Raw genomic sequence first — 27,339 nt, 5'->3', positions numbered from 1 at the left:
ACTTGATTTTTCTACAACTGAATATTTAAATTAAAAAACTTTGATTAGTTTTATATATATTATTCTTTTGGGCCATGAATTTTCATCCTTTTAGGTTTTGAAGACATTATGTTAAATAGAGACCGCCACATTGGGTGACTTTTTAGCTCAATGTCATTAACATTTTCCATTATTTGTTTCAATTTTCCTTTTTTAGTAAATGTTTTTTTTTGGGCTTCGACTTTGTGTATTATTCATATAAATACAAATTTCAAACCCTAGCCTAGAAAAGTTTCACTGAGTCCATAGTGTCCATCATAATATTTTGTTGGAGCCAGATGTCCTCTAGCCTCAATTGGCCTTGTAGCGCTCGACATTGAAAGTCTTCTAAACTCAGGTCTTCTTTTAGCACAGACGCCATAATTCACAGCAACTTTTGGTGGTTGTAATGCTGTTTTTTTAATAATTCATAGATTCTCCGTACTCCAAAATTGTATTCTCCTTAACAGGATGACAGAAGTGACTGTTTTATGAAAATATAAGAAATTTCTAAACTTTTAAAATGTGTGTTCTATTGTAGATTGCTACACGAGTATTTGTATGTGAATTATCCTTTTCGAGGATAATATTTCGGACCTTAATTTGTGCTTCCTTGTCGGTGGTTTTTTGACAGATTTTTTCCGCCACATGCAGGTTTCCTCACGATGGTTTCCTTCACCGTCTAGCACGAGATCATTTATAAACTTAAATTACATACAAACAATGAGATTTGGAAAGGTATTACATTTTAGTCCAACGGAAAAGAAAAGTTAGGATATCAATATTATAGTGAATGTTATTTCTTTTTTCATTATAAATTAAGCTCAATTAAATAAAAAAAATCTACTAAAGGATTACTTTACACACAAAATGTATATAAACACAATTTAAGGAATAAAAATAACAAAGAATAATATTTTTGGATTTATGGAAATAATTTAAAATAGATTTTATTGTAAATGTATAAATTTATTGAATATTTGATTGACATTATTATATTTCAACATTATACCATTAAACTTATAGCAACTGTTGTCACTAAAGTTACAATGCTTAGCGTAACTATATTAGCCGAGTCTGGTTCGCCATCACCACTGTCTTCACCGCCGTCTTCATTTCCACCATCTTCAGTTCCACCATCTTCAGTTCCACCATCTTCAGTTCCACCGTCTTCATCTGTTATATCGTCAAGTTCATCTTCAACGAAACCAGTGTCAAAGTAGTTTAGGAATTCTGACACACGACGAACTGACCATTCAAGGTTGTTTCTAGTAGTCGTGATTCCATTGATTCCAGTGTTATAATCGTTACCCAGAATCTCACGATTTTGTTCCAACCAAGCTAAGAACTGAAAATCAAAATTAATTAACATTTTGTTTAATTACTTTAGGTAATAAATATAGGCTACATTATATCAATATTGTAGTTATATATGTATATAAAAAATAAGTAACCAATTGTGAAACAAATATAGCATTTTAAAATCCGAATATTTACTTCATTGATCTGTTCTTCGTTTCGTAAGCGACTAGCGATGTTGCTTATAGGAGTAGCAGCGCTGCCAAGGCTATAAAATAAAAGAAAATCAATAAATGTTATTCAAAATTAATTTACAAAGTTATTAAATAAAATTGTCGATACCTAAACAAAAATAAATAATCGAAATAATCTAAGCCAGATATGTTATTGTCAATCATCATTCTACTTACGCATCTAATTATATTTGTCCCTTCGCCTTCAAATGCGACTTTTAAATCTATTTATAAATTAGTTTATCTTTAAGCTTACATAATTTTTTATGTAATATATAATATTAAGTAATATATATTATTGTAATAATCATACATACTTAGCTATGACTTGATTTACATTTCTTCTGAGCCAGTTAAATAATCTTGATGTATTTTCTTCATTGCCAGTCACGGCTGAGTTCCAAGCAGTACTAAAATCTTGTGGCCTGATAATGTCGTTGTTTGATATTATAGCGTCTAAGAATTTATCTAAGCTAAGTTGATCAGATGTACACCCAGCAGCTTGTATCATAACAACAATCTCGCTAGCGAGATCTTCATTGAGGAAACGATTCCAGAAATAATCGAAATCTTCAGCAGTTCCTTGTCTAAGACCACTGCAGTAAACCCATGGACGCATATTCGCTGGTAAGCTGAAAATTAACATTTATGTGTACAACATATTATTATATTTAATTTAATTAGAAAAAGAACCCAAACATAGGCGCATTTTAAATGTTTAAAGCAAGTAGATACGTGTTGGATGCAAATAAATAAATACTTAAATATAACTTACAATGTATTACTTCTCCAGCTTGCAAAGTTTTGTCTTGCTGCTGCTGTGCATTCAGGGTGACCCATATTGCACAGGAATGTCATAACGTACATACGAAGTAAGCCGTCCATATATGTATCAGTATTTACTTCGGTGTAACCAAGACGCGCGGTGACAGCAGTGCTCAGATTTATTATTTCATTCTGTAATAAGAAAATCATTTCGTTTTCTGTCGTATTGAATTTTAGTATTACCGCGTTTTGTAGAAAAAAAAATGGAGGAGTTCTGGTGATTGCTCATTGTTCAAATAGATGAATTATTGACCCCGCATTGACGATGTATTGTATATTTGATTTCTTACAAGGCATTCTATGGGCAGTGGTGACCACCAACATCAGGTGGCGCATTTGCCAGTCGACCTTTGTTTATTTTTTTTTTAATTTGACCAGTATTTTTGATTTTTTTAAATAATATTGCGTTGGTTGAGCTCATTATATATTATGGCTCATTTTTATCTTTATGTAATTTACATAATGTAAACAAACAATGTGTTTGTTGTCACACTTTCTCTAAGATTTTGATCCCATGTACGAGTGATAAGGTCAAAATACAATATCGATGCAAGATATAACCGATAACTAATATTTTTAATTATGTTGTAATCGTGCTGTCTTTGGATAGAGAAATCGATCATCTTCAATAAACAGATTTTTTTATTAAATATGTTTTTGAGCAAGACAATCATTATTTTCAAAATATTTTATAGGCAGTGGTCTTACACGTTCTAAAATAAAGATCTCTCAGTAGACTTTAAAAATTCAAGATTATCTTTGAAAATAGAACCCAGCGCCTAACTAGTACCTTATATTAACAATCATTCTTACCCGTAATCTTTGCAAATGAGTACTATTGTATGATAATCGACTTGCTGCGAAGTTAAAACCTGTAATAGCAGCAATCCATGGTGCATAACCATCTTCCATTTTCAAGAACGACAAAACATTAAAAACTCTATTGTAAGGCACAACTCCGGCTCTACCGAAAGCAAATAGATCATCAACGATCTGAAAAATAAAAATATATTCCCAAATATTCAAAAATCGAAGACAAATAGAAAAAATTATAAATAATACTTCTTCACCTGAGCACGATTCAATTCATGAATCAATGTTCTGTTATTGCTTCGAAGAGCCCTAGTCAAAAGAGCCCAGTTAGTGTTATCATAGTTCACCCTATAGAACCCTAAAACAAATTAAAATTTTTAAAAAATTTGTATTGCATTTCCAATTAATTAAAAAACAGTAACATATATTACCAGATTCCTGTTTATTGAAAATAACCCACTCGTTACCCTCTGTCCCTCTTTGAATAGTAGACACTTGAGCTGTCAAGACTTCCGATGGTTTTAGGTTATTGAATTCTGGAGCTCCTCCTCTCGTCCACGTGATAGGAACGTCCCAAAGACTAGGGAATTGTGAGACTCCATTATCGCGGTCCCAACGTGACTAATGAAAGATAAATAAAATATATATATAAGTAACTTATTCTAATTATAAGTATTAATAAATAAATATAAATATTGGACAACATCACATACATTACTCTGATCCCAATGTAAGCAGCTAAAGCACTTGTGTTATGGAAAATCAGAAGTAACGACGGTACCACAAACACCCAGACCCAAGACAACATAGAAAATTAATGAAATTTTTCTACATCGACTCGGCCGGGAATCGAACCCGGGACCTCAGAGTAGCGTACCCATGAAAACCGGTGTACACACTACTCGACCAAGGAGGATATTATACGGATAGAAATTTAAAAAGTTAATTTTGGATATTATCTAATTAAAACAAATAATATCTGTTGATATCTAATGCTCAGATTCTAGTACATAAGCAAACAAAGATATATACTTACTTGTGTTACAATCATTTGACCTGTTCGTTGGTTAATGCTGACAGTCAGCACAGGATGACCGGCCTTTTCAGACCAGGATTTGAAATATCTATCAATAGTTATACCGTTGTACTGGGCGAGTGCATTGTCTTCAGCTGCTGCTGCATCCAAAGCTTCAAACAAATGACCCGGTTCTGCTACATCGAATTTCCTGTAGACGATAAAAATATTAACCTAAGAATTTTATGTGTCAATGCCCTTTGAAAAATTAAAACAAATATAACCTGGCATCTAGATATCTGCGTAGTCCTTTAACAAAGGTGTCTTCTCCGAGTAAGTGCTGAGTCATTCTAAGGACGGAAGCACCTCTTGCATAGGTGATAACAGAGAAGTGCGCACTAACAGTAGCGGGATCGTTAACATCTGGGTTTGTAAGCGCGTGTGCAGAATCAATGGAATCAGGTAACATGGCGGAATGAACTTGTTCTACAATAAATCTAATGTCGTATCCTAAATCGGGCGCAACCTTAAATAAAAGAAGTAAGTATAAAACATAATCGTTATAAAATATCAACTAGATTTAAACGTGATTTTGCAAATAAAGAATGACTAATATGTATTTTCTTAATTTGAAAATATTAAAATAAATTGCTTTTAACAAACCGAATGTGTGAGATAGTACTGGTAAAATCTGGCGAATCCTTCGTTTAACCATAAGTTGTCCCACCAAGCACAAGTGACAAGGTTACCAAACCACATATGAGCGACCTCGTGCGATACTATATTGGCTACCCGTTGTTTGTAGAAATGGTTGGAATTTTGTGGGTCGTACAGAATTAAGGCTTCCCTGAAAAAAATAAGAGTAATCCGTCGGCAAAATATTTACAAATATTGTATTTATTTATTGATTTAATTTTGGATTATAATCTCTAAAATAAATGCTCAAATAAAACAATGTAACACGTACCTGTACGTTAAGAGACCCCAATTTTCCATAGCACCAGCAGAAAAGTCAGGGATAGCAGCTTGTTTCATGTTTATGTTTTCAGCCATAGTATAATATGAAATTTGAGTATAATTTTCCATAGCTTCAAGAAGTTTCTCACCAATTTCAAGAGACCAATCACCAGTGCTTCCAGCATTATCCCTAGCGTATATATCGAATGGGCGTTGTAAATTATTATTGGTCGATACTTTCTGGTAATGCGACACTATGAACGCAACCAAATACGTCGAAGTCAGTGGAGTTGTGTAAAATGTTTCAGCCGTTCTTCCGTTGGTTAAGCTAAAATTAATATAACCTAATGAAATAACGGAGTTCTTAATGGAACTAAAGATAAAATATGAAAGATATTTACATTGCTGTATTTCTTATCGGCATGTTGGATATGCTGGATTGGAAACTGCTTTCTCTATTGATGGTGATATCGAATAGTGCTTTAAATGAGGGCTCGTCGTAACAAGGGAATGCTTGGCGAGCATGACCGGGCTGGAATTGAGTTGTTCCCATCCACCTATAAAAAAATCGTATAGGATTTTTATCTGACTATTATTAACTTATAATTATCTGACTTCTGACTTACAATATCCAGAATAGATTCCAATTTCTGAATTTTAATTAAAATAAATAACATAATATAACATGTTTAGTAAAGAGGCTCAAAAAAAAACCACGAATATTATGGTTTCTTTTTGCATTAAGTGTTGTATTGCGAAATTCTGTTGGTATATCAGTATAGTTCCGTTCTTTTAAAATATAATTATAGGCATTTACCTTATCCCAGTGGAGTCTCTGTACCAACTCCTATAGAAACCTCGCATATTCGTTTGGAGATTACCCGTGTACGTTACTCTAACAACATATTCTTGTCCCAATTGCAATGCTTCATTTGTACCTATTCTTAAAAAGCTCCTTGGCATCTCACATTCGAACGTATCGCTAGTTAGACCTATCTGAGCATTGTTTAAAGTGACAGACACACTTTGGATCGTCAGATCATTACAGTGCATTACTATTTCTCTGACATTAGCCTCAGTGGCTGCGATGTATATAGATGCAATACCATCAAAAGAAAATGGTCTAATATTAGGAGCAGTAGTAATATCGAAATACGGAGTCAAGTTAATTTCATATCGCGATGGTCGCGTGGTGGTAGGCAGGCGGTAGGATGGATCACGCAACATTCTCCAAAATTCCGTCCACTCATCTTCGGGTACAGGAATGGGGCTTAACGCGGATAAGCTCTGTAAAAGAGCTGCCCCCAATATAAAAGCAATCCAGCGAACGACCTTAAAGAAAAAATAACATTAATCCAACGCGCATTAATTTAGCAGAAGCTATTAGATGGCCTGTGCATTATTATTTTTATTTATATGTGCCAGACTGTGCAAATGGAGCTTGATGATGGTAAGTCACCAGAATATCGCAGTAAGATATATAATTTTAACCATCCCTTATATCGTCAACGCGCCACAGACCTTGGGAACTAAGATGATATGTGCTTTATGCTTGTAATTATTGATATTGTTTCGGGGTAGAATATACCTAATTGGTGGTACCTGTACCAACTAGAAGGCAGGTTTTATCAAATTAAACGAAAAACGTATGTATTTTATAAATTATTATTTTTTCATCTACCTGGGTAACACAGAAACCATATCTGTAAACATCCGAATGATATAAATTACTTAAAAAATTTAATATTTAAAATTTATAAATATTTTATAACACTTATTTATAAATCGTTAGTATATATATGAAATAAAGTCATAATGAATTTTGATTTCAGGCAGCAAATTAAAATTATTAAAATAAAATAGCAGATGAACTCACCATTTCGCTGGTTTGATACAAAAACTGATAGAAATTTGAATATTTTTCTAATCGACTATGGTACGCCTTATCACAACATTCACTAATCTCAATATCTTATCGATAACGTATTGATATTTAACAATATTGTAGGAGCACTTTAAGGTCATTATTTATAATCCTAGATAAAAACGGTATATTTTACTTTTCAAAGTTAATTTCTATCATAAAAATATAAGCATAAATGATATCTTCATATTATTTCTTGATAATAAAACGAAGCCTACATGTACAACTTTATCGACTCATAATTACTTATGAAACCTGTTATCAATCTATTTTTTTTTCCGTGCAATCTAATTACGTCAATTGTTTACTAGGCTTAAGTACTCTAAACTTGAGAGGCTCGCTTGTCTAGAGGTCAGCATTTAAAGACGATCCTCAGGTCCTAAAATTAATCCCCGAGATTAAAAAAATATATGATTTCGTCTGTATGGATATTGGCAGTGTTTACATAGGTATGTCTCAAAAAGCCTGTAAGTTGTAAAAAAAGTGCTGCACCTAAATTTATTTCGGTCGTATCTGATTTGCAATCCCATTGGATTATTATAGCGCTAGTGTTTGCGCACACATTTGTGTCCTAAAAAAGTGAAACTGGTATGGCTTGAGAATGGTCTGAATCTTGGAGATCTGCATATAATTTTATTTCACTTTTTTATTTATTTGTTTAATTTTTTTAGGTCTGTTTCCTTATATTTTTACAAGTACTAGTGATTATTAATATTAAATACGATTATAACGATTTTTATATTAATCACAATGAACGTTAACAATCAATCAAATTATATAGCGATATTGTTGTTGCCCGCAGCATTGCTCGCGTGGAATTTGAATATTATACAGAATCATTTAAAATATTACATTTTGAATACCACATTTGTCGATTGACTTTCGTGGGCTAGAACCACCCGACTGCTCCTGACTATATGCCTTATTAATTGTCACGCCGAAGCAGACTTTAAACGCGAACTCTCTTGAACTCGAATGGGTATTCTGATGGTATCAAAGATATTCGTGGAATATACACTGTTTCTCCTTTAGCATATAAAGCGATAAGCTATAAGATAGCGATAAGATATAGATAAGAATGCCGTTACTATTAGTCTGCTGAATAAAGAGTCATGCATTGACGGATTTCCATACAATCTATCAACCAGTATCTTTCTCGTTCGGTGTAGAATATCCGAAAACGCTTTTTTTATGGCGTAAGTTGGCGGACGAGCATAAGGCCACCTAATGGTAAGTGGTCACCAACGCCCATAGACAATGGCGCTGTAAGAAATATTAACGATTCCTTAAGTCGCCAATGCGCCACCAATCTTGGGAACTAAGATGTTATGTCCCTTGTGCCTATAGTTACACTGGCTTACTCACCCTTTAAACCGGAACATACTGAGTACTGATGTTTGGCGGTATAATATCTGATGAGTGGGTGGTACCTACTTGGTACTGATGGACTTGCACAAGGCCCTATCATCAGATTATAAATACGTATGATCGCTTATTACCGCGCAATGGAAAACATGAAATATTAGTATATTTACGAGTATGAGTTCTACCGTGACACCAGCTCGAAGGATTAATGATGTGTACGACGCTGGTGTCGCAAAAGAAAGCACGATACGTTTTTGGTTTCAACGTTTTCGTTCTGGAACTTTCGACCTTCAGAACCAACCCCGTGGACGGCTGGAGACCAAAGAGGATAATAAAGAATTAAAGACTATTCTGGAAGTGGAATAGCCGAAAAGCCAAAATCGCCCAGTGGTTAGAACGCCTGCATCTTAACCGATAATTGCGGGTTCGAACCCAGGCAAGCACCACTGAAAATTAATGTTCGGCACAACTAAACCCTTTTTTTAAATAAAATAACATATTATAAAAAATATATTTAATAATTTACAAATACAAAATTGTATATTTACACATTTAATACGCACTTAGGCTTTATTTATATATCAATAGCTATACAAAAACATTAACCACAAATGCTAATAAAAGTGCTGCGACTGATAGTACGGATGTTATTGCTGAATCAGGTAGGTTGGGTGATTCAGGTTCGACCAACTGCGGTGGTGCCACAGTGACCGGTGTAGTCACTGGTGGTGACGTGACAGTACTAGGGGTAACGACCGCGTCACCATTGACGAAGTAGTCGTCTAAGTCATCCTGGACCGTACCGACCCAAAGAAGACTCTGACGTACAGAGTTAGTGCTCTCAGTGACGCCTTCATAATACTCTCCCAGTGCAACTTGATTTTGGGTAGCCCAGGTTTGGAACTAAAAAGAATAAAAAATAAATAAAACTGTATCATTTTTTTTAATGAAATAAATGAAATTTGTCTATCAGTATTATTATTAAGCTGATTCGTTGTCGTGGTGGCTACCTTGGGACATTTGTTTACATCCCGAGGTCTGGGATTTAAATCCAAAGTCAGGATTAGACATAATACATTTTTTGTCATATATACAGTTGCAAAGAGTTCACTGAAAACAGAGTTATAAGCCACGTCTGATCTATCTTCAGTCGTGTTAAATTGCTGTCCCATCGTATTATGTGGATTAAAACATACAGGTCAGTGTTTGCCATCTATCGTTTCCAATGGAGCTAGAAATTATTTGAGGCTAATCACCTTCACCGTATGGCTATTTATTTTGTATCTCTTTGATGAGAATAACTGTTTAATTAACTGTGAACGATTAAAATATTCTCGAATATAAATAATTACCCCACAACTTTCAAATTAACATTATGATATTTATACATTTAAGGATAATTTCGAATAATTTACCTGATTGATTTCAGCAACAGTACGCAATCTCGAAATTACTGATGTTAAAGGAGATGCCGATCCGAAACTGGAAAAAATATATATAACAGTTAGTCTGCCAATCGTTTCAGAGACCCTCTTGTATGATACAGAATATTTTATTTTTATCATTGAACTAAATTCACCCAATGAAAATCACCCAATCGGTAAATTACACTTACGCGTTAAGGACGGCTTGTAAGTTATTTTGAATGTATTCCAAGACAATACGAGTATTTCCTTCGTTGCCATTAAGAGCGCTGTTAAAAGCTACACTGTAATCTTGAGGACGGATAACAAAATTTTCCGTAACGATTTCAGTCAGGAACCTGTAAACATATTAATTAAAAAAATACATATTTAACGCCGTCAATTTTATAAATGTATTTTAATATGACTAATACTAAGTCACGGCCTTTCAGGATTACGGTATGCCTCGTATTTAATTTACGTCTAGTTTTTTATGTATTTTGAATCACATTTTTTTGAATTGAATATTCAGTTCCATGTATTCAAATTTTTTGGAATCAAAAATGTTTTTTTGAATTCAATTAAAAAAATGTCATGCGAACAAATATGAATATCAATATCGAGTTACAGCCTCAAAAAATCCCATTCGTTTCAACGAGAAGATTATTGTAAGACACATCAATGCGGTTATGAAAAGTAAGTCGGTGCGTACGTAATCATCTCAACTTCGTTGCCATAACACACGTATAGAAGATATGCATATGGCAGAAAAACATCTTCATAATGTTTTTATTGACAGCAGATCACAAAATAAAGATATGCAAAGGATATGCACATTAGAACTCAGAGGGGTTTCCCCAGATCTAATTCTCCCTTCTTGCCTAAAGATCTGCGTAGGAGTCTAGTTGCATATAGTAGGAAAGCATATTGCGTCGATGGAAAGGAAGAGTTAAAGCGTGGAAATGGTAGTACTGGGATATTAAATTTTTGTTTTAATTCTGGTTTTCCGAAACAATACTGAAAAGACTACGTGATATTTTTTGGTAATGTGATTACTAAACCTTATTTAATCATAAACTACTATTATAATATGCATTTATTCTGTACAAATTGTTTTCTTACCTGTTAAGTGATACGGCATGAGGTGTACATCCAAGAGTCTGAAGAAGTAATATTTTTTCAGTGTAAGTATTATGTACATTATAGCGCTGCCAGAGGAAATCAAAGTCAGCGACTGTTCCATCTCGAAGACCATTGCAGTATACCCAATTACGACTATTCACTGGAACCCTGTAGAAGAACCATAAAGCTATTTGAATTACAAATTCTTAAACAGCTCGTAATTTTTTTATCTGGTATATTTTTCATTGGTTTTTGCTAATTGAATTATCTAGTAGTCGTAAAACCTCAGAGCTTTATCTGTTGACGTTATATTGCACGTTTCATGTAAATTTTGACGTCATGGACCAAGATCTATTTACCTACGAACATAGTACTTTAAAAAAGAAAAAATACTAACGCCGTTCCGACGGTGACGAGTGCACGGAATTGAGTTGTTGCTGCATTACGACATGCGGCCACGTTCAGGTTACACATTAAAGGTGCCAATTGGTACCTTAGGTATGACCTCATGAAGGTCTCACCAGTAACTGGCGTATAACCTAATTGGGTCATCACATTAGTTGCCCAGCGACTTATTTGGGCCTGTAAAAAGCAAACATATAAATGTTACGCGCCACACACAATACGCTAAATTGTTATATTTTATTTATCTTCAATAATTTATATAAAATTCAATAAAAGTCATACATACTTCTTTAGCAATTACTTCAAATGAAAGAAAGTTCTATAAAATTATCTAATTCATGTATACTATACCTCCAATCGAGTAAGATAAGTAGTGCCAGCAAGCCTGTTCCTAAGCCAATTAAAGCCGGTCAGCGCAGCGACCCATGGGGCGTATTCGGTCTCATTTTCAAGGAAAGAGAGAATATTAAAAGCTCTGCTGTATGACATTAGACCAGCTCGAGCGAATTGGAAGACATCATCAACAATCTAAAAATGAATTAACCATTTTTCAAATTCTAATCTAAGCAAATTATTTATATGAAATTTGAAAAAAAGAGTCATTCAACCGACCTGCGCCCTATTGTATTCGTGAATTAATGTCCTGTTTGCACCACGTAATGCTACGACGATTAGATCCCAAGTATATGGGTCATAATTAACTCTATAGAAACCTGCAAGGAAAAAGATTCATATGTTAAAAACACAGACTTTATAATTAAAATAATTCGTTCCAGTTAAAATATTTGGGATACGGTAAATATTTAACATAACATAATAATATCAATAGTCGTCGAAGTAAATACTATTATATTATATACCGGTCTGTTGTTTATTAAAGATGACCCATTGATCTCCTATTGAGCCGCGGTTCACAACAGTTACTGCACTGCTAAGGATGTGACTAGGCTTGAGGTTATTGAAGTTAGGATTTGCAGCAGTCGCAAATGTGATAGGAATGATGTAGTTTAAGTTCGAGTCGGCATATCCGGTGTTAATGCTGAAACGACGCTGGAAAATAATTTATGCATTAAAAAATAGCTTACTTATTTTTTTCCGCATACGATTTACCTGATATATAAAATACCTGAGTAAAACATTGATTAGAACATTTGTATCTGAACTGATGAATTCCAGTTCAAATCCAGATAAGCACCGATGAATTTTCATGAGTTTATTATTAAAACATCTCGTGTTCGGCGGTGAAGGAAAATTTCACTGCCTGCCACATATTTTACCAACTCGCATCGAGGTGGCATGGTGAAATAAGATCCAAACCATCTTGTCACAAATCAGAGGAGACTGTGGTGTACAATTTACCTGCTGTGTTAATTTTTCTTTTTATTACCTGAGTAATGGTCATATCTCCAGTCTGGTGATTAACTTGAACATTTAAGATAGGATGACCACTTTGCTCAGTCCAGCTTCTATAATATTCAACCAATGAGAAATTGCCATACTGTGAAAGAGCGCCAGCCGCAATACCGGCCGTTTCGAGGGCTTGGAAGAGGTGAATTGGTGCTGCAATATCGAAGCGACTGAAATTTGATTTACACGATATATGATAAAGTATTTAAAACGACAATCCTTATAAAAAAATACTAGAAAAGTTTATACCGTTCATTTAAGTATCTACGAAGTCCATCAGTATGTACCACAGTACCAAGGAGATGTTCCGTCATCCGAATAATAGCAGCACCTTTATTGTAAGATATAGTAGAGAACATAGTACGGACTGACGCAGGGCTACCAATATTAGGATTAGTCAATGGGTGGGCTGATTCGGAAGAATCAAACAATAAGGCCGTATGCATTTGTTCATTAATAAAACGTGTGTCTAATCCCATGTAATCTTCGACCTGAAAATTATATTCTCCATAAAAAAGTTACAATTGAAATAAACTGAATTTTGAATTATATACAATTATTAATTTATATAATTCTATATACTCAAATAAAACTTTGAATTTCGTCTACTTTTTAATTTGAAAATCATTATAATCACTTACCCAGTGAGTGAGGAAGTATTGATAGTATCGGGCAAAGCCTTCGTTAAGCCATAAACTATCCCAGAATTCACAGGTAACTAAGTTACCGAACCACATGTGGGCGATTTCGTGAGACAAAATGTAAGCAATCAGCTGTTTGAAGTAATCATTCGTGTTATTTTGGTCGTACATCAAATAGGCTTCCCTGTTGAAATTAATAATCAGATATATAATAATATCCATAATAGAACAGATACGGACCAGATATTGTGATATAATATTTTATATTATTATAATATTCGGTATGCCTTTTTTATTTTTATTTGGAAATTAAATGAAAATCAAATACACATTAACATAGTTAGAAACTGTTTGTCACACCGACAACATGGCTCCAAATCATGCTAAGAGATGTACCTTTAAATACATCACCTGCCTCAGTCGAGTCAGGACACATCAATACAGCCATTGTAAATGTCCAAATAATTTGAAAGTTCATTCAAACTATTATAAACCTATCTTCTATCTATTAACTGAAATAAAATGTTTCTTTACCTGTATGTGATCAGACCCCAGTTCTCCATAGCTCCAGCTGAGAAATCAGGAATGGCAGCGTGAGTCATTTTTAGGTTAGGGTGTATACTGAAATATTCAATTCCAGTGTGTTCATTCATGCTTTCCGTAAGAAGCTGGCCGACCTCCAAGGCATATTCTCCTTGCCTTTCACTGATAGCTGATTGTCTTGCGATCAATTCATAGGTGAGAAGATTGTTTTGTGTAACAGACATTGATTCATATTGAGCGACAACGAGGGCGAGTAGATATGTTGACATTACAGGTGTAGTATTATAGACATCTTCTTGGTAGTTACTAAAACAGATTAATAAATTGTGTTCTATAAAATTATCGCTTTATAATTTATGAAGCTCTTTGTATCAAATATATGTTTTTTTTAAATAATATAATATCGATTTGTTCAATACTCACGGTATTGCACTATTGCGTGTTTCTCTAATTCTTGTACACGACCAACTCCTGTAAGTAGTTGGACGTCTGATGACAATATCGAAGGTAGCCTTAAAACTCGGTTCGTCATAACAAGGGAAAGCAAACCGTGCTGAAGTTGCTTGGAATTGTGTTGATGCCATCCAGCTACAAGAAATTTATATAAAGAAAAATCCATAATGTCGTTTTACTTTGAAATTCACATCAAACTTGATAACTTACCTTACTGCGGTTTGGGAAGGCGTATTTCTAAACCAACTCCTATATACTCCATACATGTCATTTCTTAATTCAGAACTGAATTCTATAATAAGTCTGTAAATAACGGGAGTTTGTGCATTATATTGCAAAGATCCAGTCGTCAGGTTCACTCTCAAAAAGTGCAATTCAGAATCAACAACATAAGTCAGAGGAATAAGCGTAGTCCCCAGTTGCAATTGAACTGAAATAAGATCCTGTTCATGGGAGTGAATGACGATTTCAGCCACATTAGCTTGAGTAGCAACCAGCTGAATTTCAACTGTACCAGTAAGCATAAACCTATCTATATCGACCGCCCATAGAATATCGTAGTGGACTGGACGAGTAGTAGTCGGTAGTCGGTAGTTCTGTTGAACAGCATTTTTAGCGATATTTTCGTAATCGTCGATATTTTCGAATATTTGACCTTCTAATTTTTCATCTAGAAAAATTGTGTTTCTTGTTACTGGTGGATTTGACAATGCATTTGCGCAAATAAATGCCGCCGATAGGACGAAGAATCTTAAAGTCGCCATCTGCAAATAAATCAATCATTTTGATTCCATAGGCATAAGTTTTTATTTTTAAGTATAATTAGGCGGATGAGTAAATGGATCACCTGACGGTAACAGGTTACCATTGCCTATAGACATTAGTACTGTAAGAAATATTAAATATTCATTGGTGATGTAAGACCAATGCGCCGCCAACCTTGGGAACTAAGATGTTATGTCCTTTGTGTTTGTAGTTACACTGGCTTACTAACCGTTCAAACTGGACTACAACAATACTGAGTATTGATTTTTGGTGATTGAATATACATATGATGAGTAGGTGGTACCACCCAGATGGGCTGACACAAGGACAAGCCTTGGTTACCGCTAAGTAAAATTAAGTTGCCAAAATTACACCTCAAGTACATATAACACCTCGCCTTATTGCTTTCACTCGAGACAGGAGTGCTGGTTCATTTTTTGCAAAGAGGGTTGAAATTCAACGGGAAATGCTGCTAGCATTCAAGCCACCAAATCAAATCAGATCAAAACATGGTTTATTCAAGTAGGCTTTTACAAGCACTTTTGAATCGTCATTTAACAAAGTATTTAAAGTAGAGCTACCACCGGTTCGGAATGTAGATTCTACCGAGAAGAACTGGCAAGAAACTCAGTAGTTACTCTCTTTCAACGTCTAAAAATACAGTCATGTTAGTTAAATACAATTACGCGGTACATATCATTTTACGCGGGCACGATATGTAGATTTACTATTTTTAAATAGTTAAGGTTTTAATGTTAGTAATTCTCATGTAAATAAAGTTGCCAGAAACATTTTGTCAACTTGATGTGTTCAAAATATCTTAAAATTAATTGATGTTATAAATATCGGCAGTACATAGATACGTACGTAAGTAGATAAGAGTAATGAATACCGACTGATTATTTTATTTTTATCATTTAGATTTGCTAAAGTTCTGATAATAATTAAGTTGACCTTGATACTATATAACACATTTCTAAAAAGTTATTGATAATTTTATACGAAACGTGACCGACATCGATAGGTGCACCGTTGCACGTCAACAAATTTATTACAGAATTTTAATTGTACGTGTTTTCCCTATTTAAGCGCACCCTGTATATAAAAAATAGACAGATAATATTACATTACACATGTTTTTTATATTTTTTTTTTGTTGGAAGCTCTTTTTTCGTTGTTGAAGGGATTTGAGCAATTTAATTAAGCTTAAAATTTAATATGCAGACTTGATGCTGCAGATAATGCTGCAAAATCAACAGGATACCCGACTCCTCACAAACCTACAGCAGAAGTTTCTTGTTTGAGCTCATTAGAATGTTTTGAATGAATAGTTTATATAAATATATACCTTTTAGTGTTTTATTCTTTGAGTCGACCGTTCCTACAATTTTAATTTTAATATTTATACCCTCGTACCGGATAATAAATATTTAAACTAAAGAGTTACTAATATATTTTGTTCCGTTTATATTATTTGCTGTTTTGTATTTATTAGCACTGCGTCATAAATATATATTTTTTATATATATAATAAATCATGAAATAATGTTGATTACACCTTTAAAGACGTATCACTTTGAATTTTATCCACACCAGTTATTAATTTTTAGTGCTTAGTGATAACTTTTTGAATAAATAATGAAATATATTCAAAGATGGTGAAAGGTTGAATATTACGCATTATCTGTGAACAGGAAAAATCCAAAAAAAAAATATTGGTTTGAAAATCGGCAAATGTGCACCTACGTGCCCTACCGGGTCCAGCTTAACCTAAGAATCGTGCAGATAACATACAGGCGAACATTTTTTTTATTACGATCACAAGCACGTTCTAATTTTATAAATAAAGAGATTAAACCTATACGACAGTTAGATATTTGTTATCGAGTTTACTATGTATGTCATAAGCTCATTAATCTTTTAAAAAATTATATCTTTTTTTATTGTTTAAGGAGACACGCGATTTAACCGCCGAATATGACATAGACATTATTCTTTACCATTGTTTCACAACGGGCTTTTATACTTCGTGGTTGGTCGAGTGATTGGTTTTTACAATGCAGGACAAATTGTATCATTAATATTACGCAATGTAATGCTCGGTCCTTCTCACTCACATATGTAATGCTCGATACTGAACTGCTACATAAGAAGCAAATATGAGGAACCGCCCTAAGCTAAGTTGAGACTAAACGTACGTAATGCGAGACAAAAACATTACCGGTCGGAACTAAATAATCCGTTTATTAATGAACCTTTCACTCTTTCATTGTTCGTCCTGTTCCATATTATTTTTTTAATTGTATGTAATGTCATTTAAAGCTTATGTAAGGACACTACAAGCTTGTTGGTCGGATTTTATGTAAGCCCGTCGAGTAGTGAGTGACTCATAATATTATAGCACCAAACAGCAATACTTGGTACAGTTATGTTCCAGTTTGAAGGGAGAATGACAGTAATTTAACGTAACTTTACGCACAAGGGACATAACATCATTGGCACTCATTATTGAATTATTGGCACATTAGTGTATATATCCCTATACTTATAGTAGTTCGGCACACTTTACTATTTGTAATGTTCATTTTTAATAGGTAAATAATAAGCCCAAATAAAAACAGTTCATTACAGACAGACGGTCTTTTGTGTCTTCGTATCGTATATATCTCTGTTGTGTATCAACAAAATAAGCTATGTTTTAATAAATATAAAAACACTATTTTTTTATAACTAATACAGATCTATTCACTCAAGAAAGTGCGCCCTTCTAAGTTATTTTATCAACATGCATTAGTACGAGTGATCGTCGTGTTTACAAGATGTCTTAGTGTGCGTGAGACGACTAAACGTAGAGACAGCAAAATAAATACAAAGTTGAGTTTTTTTTATTAAAAAGCAGATTATTTAATGTGTAGGAGGCGCGCTTACGTAAGTAAATATATGTTTATCAAGTATTAAATCAAAACCAAGTTTATGCTAAAAGTTATTTATAATATAAGATAAGTAAAACGTGTGATTTAAACATAATATAAATTTATAATATAGAATTATTTCAAATTAATATAAGTATAAAAAAATCCTATTGTAAAATATCATACCTTTGACTTTGAAGGCGACGACGACACGAGCCGATTGACCGGCAACTGGATTTTTTTTATTTTCCGAATTTTCAATGTATTATCATTGATATCCGACATTTATCACTTTATCAAATATAATCGAGGAATTGTAATCATTATTTTAAGGATTAATTATGACTCGCCGCTGATTCCGATACTCGCTTGACTATCTAATACTATGAACTCAATAAACATATTGTACAAAAACGTATCAGGTATTATTATTAATACACTTTATAAAGTTACCTTACATTGAGGGTTTTCATCGACCTCACATTCGGCGGTGTACCACTTATAAAAGTGATGGTATTCTGAAAACTTGATTAAAAGTACTTTAAAAAAAATCGCATTTTTTTAGGAATTACTTAAAGCTTTTGTCCTTATATGTGTGCGTCAACTCTAGTGCACTCCCTGTTCCCACTTTCTAAAAATCCATCGGAACACCATTCCAACAACTGGAAAGAGTTTAATCATCATGCGTATAATATAATTATTACGTGTTTTTCGAGATACAGGAATGTAAATTAAGTTCCTTATCGGTTCTTCTCAGTAGAATCTACTGTCATTTCATTTAATTCAATATTGTAACAAGACGATTCAAGTGCTTTTATGAACAAGTAACTGCTACTAAAAATTTATTGACAGAAAAACGTAATAAGTTTTAATGGCCTGATTTGGGATTTTCAGCCTTATCGACTAATACGGTCTATGTAATCTTAGCATTAATGAAATAAATGAATGTTAGTAAAAATACTCCAGTCACAAAGATAAATTTGTTGTATAAAGGTGACCTTTGATGACCTTCGTGATCAAGTAGTGTGTACACCGGTTTTCATGGGTACGCCACTCGAGGCCCCGGGTTCGATTCCCGGCCAAGTCGATGTAGAAAAAGTTCATTAGTTTTCTATGTTGTCTTGGGTCTGGGTGTTTATGGTACCGTCGTTACTTCTAATTTTCCATAACACATGTGCTTTAGCTGCTTACATTGGGATCAGAGTAATGTATGTGATGTTGTCCAATATTTATTATTATAAAGGAATAAGAAGTAATAGTCTTATTTATCTTAAGTGCCTGTCTTACTGCACTCTTTTTGTGTGGCTATTATTTGTGCCAGGAGCACACAGATTATTGAGCCAATGTTACATGCAATTGCGAAGACACAATGAAGATTGAACGGAACGCTCAAGATAACAGGGTTAATCTAATTTTGAAGGCATAATAGTAGTAGATTTTTTGTAAACCCATAACATAAAACGTGTTGTTTTAGATTATGTGTTTACAGTTATATAATTAGATAAACATATTTTTTATACAAATAACATATATAAACAAAACCATTTCCAGCTCAATTATATTAAACTCAATGTGTTCAAAGTAAAAAAATCAAAATATTCTTTATTCAAGTAGGTCCAAAAAGGTGCTTCGGAATCGTTATGTTATACAGTATTGAATTAAATTTAAAGCTATCACCGTTTCGGAAAATCTACCGTGAAGAACTTGAAGAAGAACTCAGTGTTAATCTTTTCCGCCATTATATTTACAACAAACATTCAACATTAATAAGTCGAGTTACTTTAGGAGGAAGAACGTCGTAAATGGGATGGAGAACTTTTGGGGCAAAAGAACAGAAAAGTTGATAGGGATCACCTTCGTCCAGGCCTCATTCACACCGAATGACCCTAATTTTGTATAATTATTACTCTTATACACGTGGCGATTGCTAACGATCTTTGCTGTTGTTTAAACAATAACTCATTAAATAATAATATTTCCTTACATAAAAAAAATTGTAATCAAATATGTCTTATAGAATTCAGGCAGAATCATGTATTTCACAAATCATTGCTGAGTTCATATCGAACCGTATTTTAATAACCGTATTAAAATATGGTAAACGTGTTAAAGCAAAAATATTGATACCGATCGTATATTATTTAATCAAAAATGACCTACATAGTCGTTATTTATATGAAAAAACTGAAATAGAATAAAACATTCGTTGATAGCGCTACGTGTTTTCCAGCTCAGCTAACATACTTTTACTTGAAAAAATCACCGGTAATGTCTATTTGCGAGGAACTACTAATACCCCTTTGATCTGTGTTCCATTCGGGCTGTGCCGTATATGCACATAGGTATTAAAGTAAACAATTGATAAAGCTCACATGTTCTATGACTAAAATGTTTCACATCTGTGTATCTCTTACTCTTTGATATCATGTATAAAAGTCGAAACATTGCATATGTAAAACAGTGCGTCACAGTCCGTATAATTGTACTGTCTCGTTAATAAATCGTGAACCAGTTAGTGACTTTCATTATCCTCAACATCAGCCCAGCAATAGGGCTTATAAATAGTTTGGTAGATTTTAATTTTGATTCACAAGCCAGTTAATTTCTCTCTACTGGGCTATGGCCTTTTTGATGCCACCACCATCGCGTTGTAATAAGGATGACAAATCAGCCCCATAGGATCAGAATCGAACCTACGCACTTATATACCATATTATTAGTAACAACAACAGATTCAATTCTTGAAAACATTGTGAACGTGCTGGATGAGAATCTACCACGTATATTCCCTTACTGGAGTGATGGAGTAAGGTGCTAAGCTTCTCAAAAGAGAAGAGAGACGGCCTTTGCCCAGTAGTGGGACGTTAACAATTTGTTACTTTACTCTTTTTTACATTTGTCAGTCTATCTATTGATTTTAATTATATTATAGCAAATAAAAATGAAATAGATTTAAATTATATCAGTCAAGTTTAGTCCTCTCGTTGTTCAAACTGTAAAATAAATGAAACAAAAGAGTTTACTAAAAACATTTATTTCTAAACATTTCAAAGTTACATACGTATTCATTTACATACAATAAATTTCCTTTTTGAATTTTACGTTACACCCCTCGCACTTTACCTATAAATGTTGTTTAAAAGGTGATTAGCAGGACCGGATTAACCATGTTGGGGCCCCTAGAGAATGCACATCTCGGAGCCTCTTTACTCTTTTCTAATTTACTACGATAAATAAATTTTATGCATAATGACAATGTTCTTTTTCAATATTATATTAAAATAAGATAAATATTTAGCTTCCACAATTTTACCAACAATGAGCTTAAAACTTTATTTCTCAATTTTTAGTTGGTCCGCCCCCCTCGTTTCCCATTGGTTAATCCGACGTAGTTATTAGTTAAGCAATAACGTCTTCTTATGAATGAACGCAATGATGACAAAAATAGAGAAATCAGTATATAATTAAACATTAACTAAACAACATTTGTACGTAAGACCGCTAAGTATTATTATTAATCTGTTCAGAATTGGCGTTGTACTGTAAATAATGTATTATTTAAAAATAAAATTTTGTCATTACATTTCAGTATTTTCCGTATTGCACAAATCTGTCGGGCTTTTATGATATACATAAAAAAATGAAAACTTGAACTATCGTATTATTTTAATTAATCGAAAAATCTTTTTGCATGAAGGAAGGATATATATTCAGTGATTGGGTTCAAGAGTGGATCCGGCCCTGTAAAGGTTAATTTCGTATCTGAATCGAAAAAAAAATATCTTTAATTTTTTTGTCTCTGTCTGATTACATTAAACAGCTATAAGTTACAATTTATAACTGTTCAGTTCCTAAATTTTTTCTGTGACATCAGGTATACCAAACCTAAAAAATAACTTGCCCTAACAATAGTTGATTTGATTTATAGGTTGAACAGGATTCGGGGAATTCAAATTTCAAACACAACAACATCGCATCACTGAATGTTCAGTTGCTTCATTTGTGATTATAATTCATCTCGTGTTTAACGATGAACTTTTATTTGTTTCATGTCATTTACATGTGTCGGATAATATCTCCCTCGTGTTAGATTTTCTACCGCCAAACAGCATTACTTAACTAAGTAACTACAGGCACAAGGGATATATTTTAGCTGCCAGGTTTGGTTTGATTGGATTGATGTAAGCAATAGGTATTATTTCTTATAGCGCCAATGTTTATGTCGGTCGTGACCACTTACCATCGGGTGGTCCATTTGCCCGTCCGTCTAATAACAATAATAATAACTTAGTACTGTTAGAAGGGTGTCATAACATCTTAGCTCCCAAAGTTGGTGGCGCATTGGCGATGTATGAATTGGTAAATATTTCTTATACCGCCAACGTCTATGGGTGGTGGTGACCATTTATCACTTTGCCTTACCTATATTAGAGAAAAAAGTAAATATATAAATGGGTAAATAAATAAGTTTTCTTGCTTGTCTATGAATATTTCACAAATCTATCTTCTCTTCGGCCGCTTACGTTTTTTACAGCTTTAATAATTTGTTTAAAATTATGTATTAAGCGATACCGGATTAAACGTTGTATTTATCTGATCTACGATATCTGATTAGATTCGAACATAGTCCAGGAGATAATGGCAGAAAATTCCAATTGATTGAAACAAGTATGGGACTAGGATTCGAATTACATAATAAACGTAGAAAAAATTTTGGTCATTGCATCAAACTTGTTGGATAAATCACCATTGCCAAGTAAATTATACGTCAGCGAAATGCCATACTTATCTCTTCATGATTACTGATAGGGCTTCCAATTACAATATGTCTTATGTGATTGCGTTTGTTTCTTAGTAATTTAATCATTTCATTAATGGGCATACTTACATACGTTTCCTCATTCTCACCAATTTAGAAATAGTTTAAAGCCTTTACCACGATTACGGACTAGGTGTCTAGTCGTGGTAGAATTAATTCCAACACTTGCAGTTTGTCTATATTAACTTGCATCGGTGAATCTTATCCACATTAACTCAGAGATATTTTGAGATACGTGATTTTTAGGTATCTCAATCCCTTATTTTTTCAATTTAATGCATTCATTATCAATTTAAGACAGACATCAAACTTATCACAAAAATAAATCCCTAGATTACTATTTAATATGTTTATTTTTAAAAAGGATTTATATATCATATAAAATACGAGCAGCTCTGAACAATTCAATCCAATCGTCAAATGTCACCATTTCGGAGTTCAAGGGGATTCCCATGATATTCAATAGCCTTATATATTATAAGTATTTTTCAGATGCAACCGGTATCTATCAAAATATTATCACGTTACCAATTACATTATAATTATAAGATAAATGTTACCGTGACTTACTTAAAATGAAGCTAGATTAAATAACATAGATTTAACTCAAACGAAAATTTTCGCAAATTTAAATATTTACAAAATCAAAACACGAACACAAACGATAACTGTATTTGTAGTTGCGACAAAAAAAAAATGACAATCTATACTCAATAATATCGAAGGACCTCCTTTTTAATCACATTAATAATTTACAAACAAATCCTTATAAATGAACAAACAAAAACTACCATCTTATATTACTCTTAGTATATATTAATATGGTAACCTCCAGCTGATCTTGCCGGGGAGATGAAGGACAACGAGTAAAATTATTTGACTTCATTTGATTTGTTTTCGAAAAGTTTTATTATATACACTGATATGATTTTATTACTTATAACATTTATTTGCAAATAGTAATGGTGAACTGTGATGCTGATTGACTCTACGAAGGCTTAAAACTTATTATTGCATAACTATTCGCAAACACAGGTGCATTCTATATTAGCTTTCTGAGGCACTGTAACCAATGTCAGCATCCAGACGCCGAACTGCAACTAGAAAATTCTCGAAAAAAAGAACCTTTTATTTCGCAGTCAAAAAATTATTACAAAGGATCGTACAGATTTCTTAGACTAGTTTGACAGTATTCTCATCGATCTTGTATTACCAACTACGATTACTTCATTACACCGATCTGTATCATACTAAAGTTAACAATTGAATACGTATAAATTATGAACGTACTTAGTTAGTATTCGAGAATTATGCTAAATTAATCACAAGTAGGAAATCAGTGCAATCGATCACGCATCTGTAGTATGGGGTAGAGATTTGTCTGCTTTTAAGAGCCAGTTGACGATTGTTTGGTAATTCTTTTCCATCCACTGTACGTTCGCTGCAGTTCGTTCCAGTACTTGTTGCACAGGTCGTCCAAGGTCACTGCAAGATGTTGCGACGAACCTCTTTAACTGGGAAAAGAAAATATTAAAATTAGAAATACAATTGTGTTTTGTCATCCTGGTGTATGTGGTGAATATGTGTTGTGAATTCCGATAAAGAATTCTACCGAGAAAACAGATAAGAATCTTAGTATGTACAATTAGAAATAAAATATTTATATTATCTATACATAATTAAGTTTTGTTAGTGTTTATTTTTATTTATTACCTCATCGTATTCATGAACTTGATTCAGTCTCCTGGTGACAACTTTGAGTATAGAGTTGAGGGTAGAGACAGATCCGACACTGAAAAAAATCCAAACTAAAGTATGTAATTAATAATTAATAAGGATTCGATATAAATTTCAAAACGCTCACTTACTAAGTAAAATAATAATCTTGAAACTCAGATTCTGATTACTTTATTGAGACTCAATCATAATAATTCAAACCAGAAATTAAGTTACAGCCTTTGTTCGTTAATGGCTGAAGAAATTATTGTTATAATATTTGTTGGACAGTCTCTTCGATCTAGCTAATTTATAAGGCGGCAAACACAAAGAAAATCGAACACTATTTGCACGATAATAGTTTTTCCGTCAACGATTACTCAGTAGCAGCCCGAAGTTTAAGAAATCCCATTAGTTACACTCCGCTAACTCCGAAATCACGTAAAGCTGCTGATTCTACACCTGAACTATTCCAGGTCGTGTCCCCTTGGATTACGAGACAGAAAGAAATAAAATAGAAAGAGTGCAACCTTTGGTTGTAAGCACACTGCTACAACTATAGCACTTGGCAATTGATTATTATCCAATCAGAAGGGCCCTAAGCAAAATCGATTACTAAAACATTAAAATATAAAAAGTAACTCACTATTCTTTAAGTCTTTGCCAATTAGCTCTAACAAAGTTGAAAGCAATTGGTTCTCCGATAGAAGAACTAGCGACTGCTGAAAATACCCTCACTGTGTCTTGTTTACGTATTCCACTGTCGTTTCGAAGCGATAAGTCAAGATATCTGAAAAAAGAACATAAAATCCAAGGCTTAAACAGTACACTAAAAAAGACAATCTAAAAAATACAATAACAAAAAAAACCTTCAAAATTTAACAGAAATGTAATTAGTAATATGGAATGAAGCTTATGTTATCTAAATTCGTTTAGTAATTTTTGAGTAATATCTATTTTTAAGTAATTCAAATAATATTAAAAAAAAAATAGACACACAGAAAATTAACCACGAATAAATGCATAGTCCTCCACTTTTTGAACGGTTAAAAACTCATTCAAGTAATCTCTTATATTGTAATATACGAGACCTGTATAACAGATATGGTGCCCTGGTACATCCTAACACTGAGAGTAGTAGTTCCCTCTCAGAAGGAGCACTCGCCACCATAAAACGATCCCATGCAAAACGCCATTCCCTCGCGCCTCCCGCTTGAACCCCGACGCAATACACAGTACTTCTAATATCTGCGTGTATCCTAAAAATACAATTAGTTTTTAACATCATATATTTAAATAAGTTTTAATTTCAAAGGCATTTCAGAGATAGCGGTTCCTACTAGAAGTGCCCGCTTGTCCAATAACCTTATAAAAAGCTTACTCGTTATACGCATCGGGGTTGGGGGTCAACATCCAGTTCGTGTACATCCTGACAGCGTGTTCCAAACAATCCACATGCTGGAGATGGCAAGCTGTAGAAAGCATGTCCGCTCTGTGCTGAGCTCGAACTACGCTCTCATTCGCAGATACTTCCCACCCAAGATCCTGAACGGCGCCGCTTAAGAGACGTAATACGTAACTCTGAAAATATGTTTCATTTTACAAAAACACCTTTTGAGAGGCACATTTTAGTTTAATTCGAAATACAAATTCAGATAATAATTACATTTCAAACAGAAAACTAACAACTCACGCGATTTATGAATTTAACTATGAAGGTTCTCCCCAATCGTTTAAGCCTTCTTTTATTAATTGATGTTTTAATATTAAAATTTATATCGTGCTTGGTGGTGAAAACGTCGTAAGGGAACTTATACGGTTTGAATAAAAATCTACAAGGCTTGTACCCACAAATCCCATTTAAAGCAGCGTTATTGAATAAACTCTACATTTACTCCTTTGTCAACTTTTGGGACGAGTCCACTAATTATATTTTTTTATGTAATGGATAGACGGACGATCTTTTGGGCCAACTGACAGTAAGAGGTTACCACGGTCTATAGACATTGGCGCTGTAAAAATATTAACCATTTCTTACATCACCAATGCACCACTAACCTTGAGGGCTATGTCACGTGTTGTTATGTCACGTGTCTCTGAAATAATATAAGCTCACTCATCCTTCAAACAGGAACACAACAATTCTAAGAATTCCTCTTTGGTTCTACCAGCGAAGAGCAATCTACAGAAATATTCTAATATCGGTTGAGTGGGCGGTAAGTAAATTTTAGATAGTTTTCAATTTTACAACATACTAAGCATAATACGAAACATACTATCAAATCTTAAGCTTGTCGGATCGGTACTTAATAACAATAATATTTTGATTATTCTGGACTTATATTTTAAAGTACATATAGTTGGTTCTCCTATCAAAATACTATTTACAGCGGGTTTTAATCGATCATAAACGTTATCATTAGGAACTGTGCTATAGATAACTTGATACGCTATTAAAAAACTAAAACATTATAAAAATACCTTAAATTTGTTATATTTGTAATGCATTGTTATAAAAAAAAATCAAGCAATAAATTCCAGTAATTAAATTAAATTATATACAGTACGTAATAAAAATAAAATACGGTGATATTTTCGATGAATTATTTTCTATGAATTGAATTTCTTATTATTTAAACGATTATTACAACAAACAATAAAATACCAGTAGATCATTAAAATTTCGTATTCACATAAATAATTT

General features: G+C 33.4%; 3 protein-coding genes across 3 annotated transcripts in view; all 3 read right to left on the bottom strand.

The window, feature by feature from the left end:
- Nucleotides 1–1,005: 1,005 nt before the first annotated feature.
- On the bottom strand, nucleotides 1,006–7,073 carry LOC113392200 (membrane alanyl aminopeptidase-like). Its single transcript, XM_026628494.2, has 14 exons — nucleotides 7,037–7,073; nucleotides 5,978–6,492; nucleotides 5,562–5,717; nucleotides 5,171–5,488; nucleotides 4,867–5,050; nucleotides 4,488–4,729; nucleotides 4,225–4,414; nucleotides 3,620–3,809; nucleotides 3,446–3,546; nucleotides 3,189–3,368; nucleotides 2,326–2,507; nucleotides 1,868–2,182; nucleotides 1,516–1,585; nucleotides 1,006–1,366 (listed from the first exon to the last, which is right to left on the bottom strand). The coding sequence occupies exons 1-14, from the start codon at nucleotides 7,037–7,039 to the stop codon at nucleotides 1,025–1,027; spliced, it is 2,988 nt and encodes a 995-aa protein (XP_026484279.2). The 5' UTR covers nucleotides 7,040–7,073; the 3' UTR covers nucleotides 1,006–1,024.
- A 1,879-nt stretch (nucleotides 7,074–8,952) lies between these two features.
- On the bottom strand, nucleotides 8,953–18,400 carry LOC113392198 (membrane alanyl aminopeptidase-like). Its single transcript, XM_026628491.2, has 15 exons — nucleotides 18,287–18,400; nucleotides 14,634–15,187; nucleotides 14,394–14,558; nucleotides 13,962–14,276; nucleotides 13,428–13,611; nucleotides 13,036–13,277; nucleotides 12,767–12,956; nucleotides 12,240–12,429; nucleotides 11,992–12,092; nucleotides 11,731–11,907; nucleotides 11,372–11,556; nucleotides 10,975–11,142; nucleotides 10,065–10,211; nucleotides 9,865–9,931; nucleotides 8,953–9,352 (listed from the first exon to the last, which is right to left on the bottom strand). Exons 1-15 carry the CDS (start codon nucleotides 18,383–18,385, stop codon nucleotides 9,038–9,040), a joined length of 3,099 nt encoding a protein of 1,032 aa, XP_026484276.2. The 5' UTR covers nucleotides 18,386–18,400; the 3' UTR covers nucleotides 8,953–9,037.
- A 5,724-nt stretch (nucleotides 18,401–24,124) lies between these two features.
- LOC113392199 (aminopeptidase N) overlaps nucleotides 24,125–27,339 on the bottom strand; it is a 31,216-nt gene continuing 28,001 nt past the window's right edge. The window contains exons 10-14 of the mRNA XM_026628492.2: nucleotides 26,017–26,216; nucleotides 25,727–25,894; nucleotides 25,282–25,425; nucleotides 24,633–24,711; nucleotides 24,125–24,433 (exon numbers count right to left, since the gene is read on the bottom strand). Of these exons, the coding sequence (XP_026484277.2) occupies nucleotides 24,269–24,433; nucleotides 24,633–24,711; nucleotides 25,282–25,425; nucleotides 25,727–25,894; nucleotides 26,017–26,216 (756 nt within the window). The 3' untranslated portion in view covers nucleotides 24,125–24,268. The remainder of the gene's footprint in view (nucleotides 24,434–24,632; nucleotides 24,712–25,281; nucleotides 25,426–25,726; nucleotides 25,895–26,016; nucleotides 26,217–27,339) is intronic.

The sequence above is a fragment of the Vanessa tameamea genome, chromosome 7, assembly GCF_037043105.1.
Source record: "Vanessa tameamea isolate UH-Manoa-2023 chromosome 7, ilVanTame1 primary haplotype, whole genome shotgun sequence".
Taxonomy (NCBI): domain Eukaryota; kingdom Metazoa; phylum Arthropoda; class Insecta; order Lepidoptera; family Nymphalidae; genus Vanessa; species Vanessa tameamea.
This window is presented reverse-complemented; position numbering and strand designations above follow the sequence as displayed.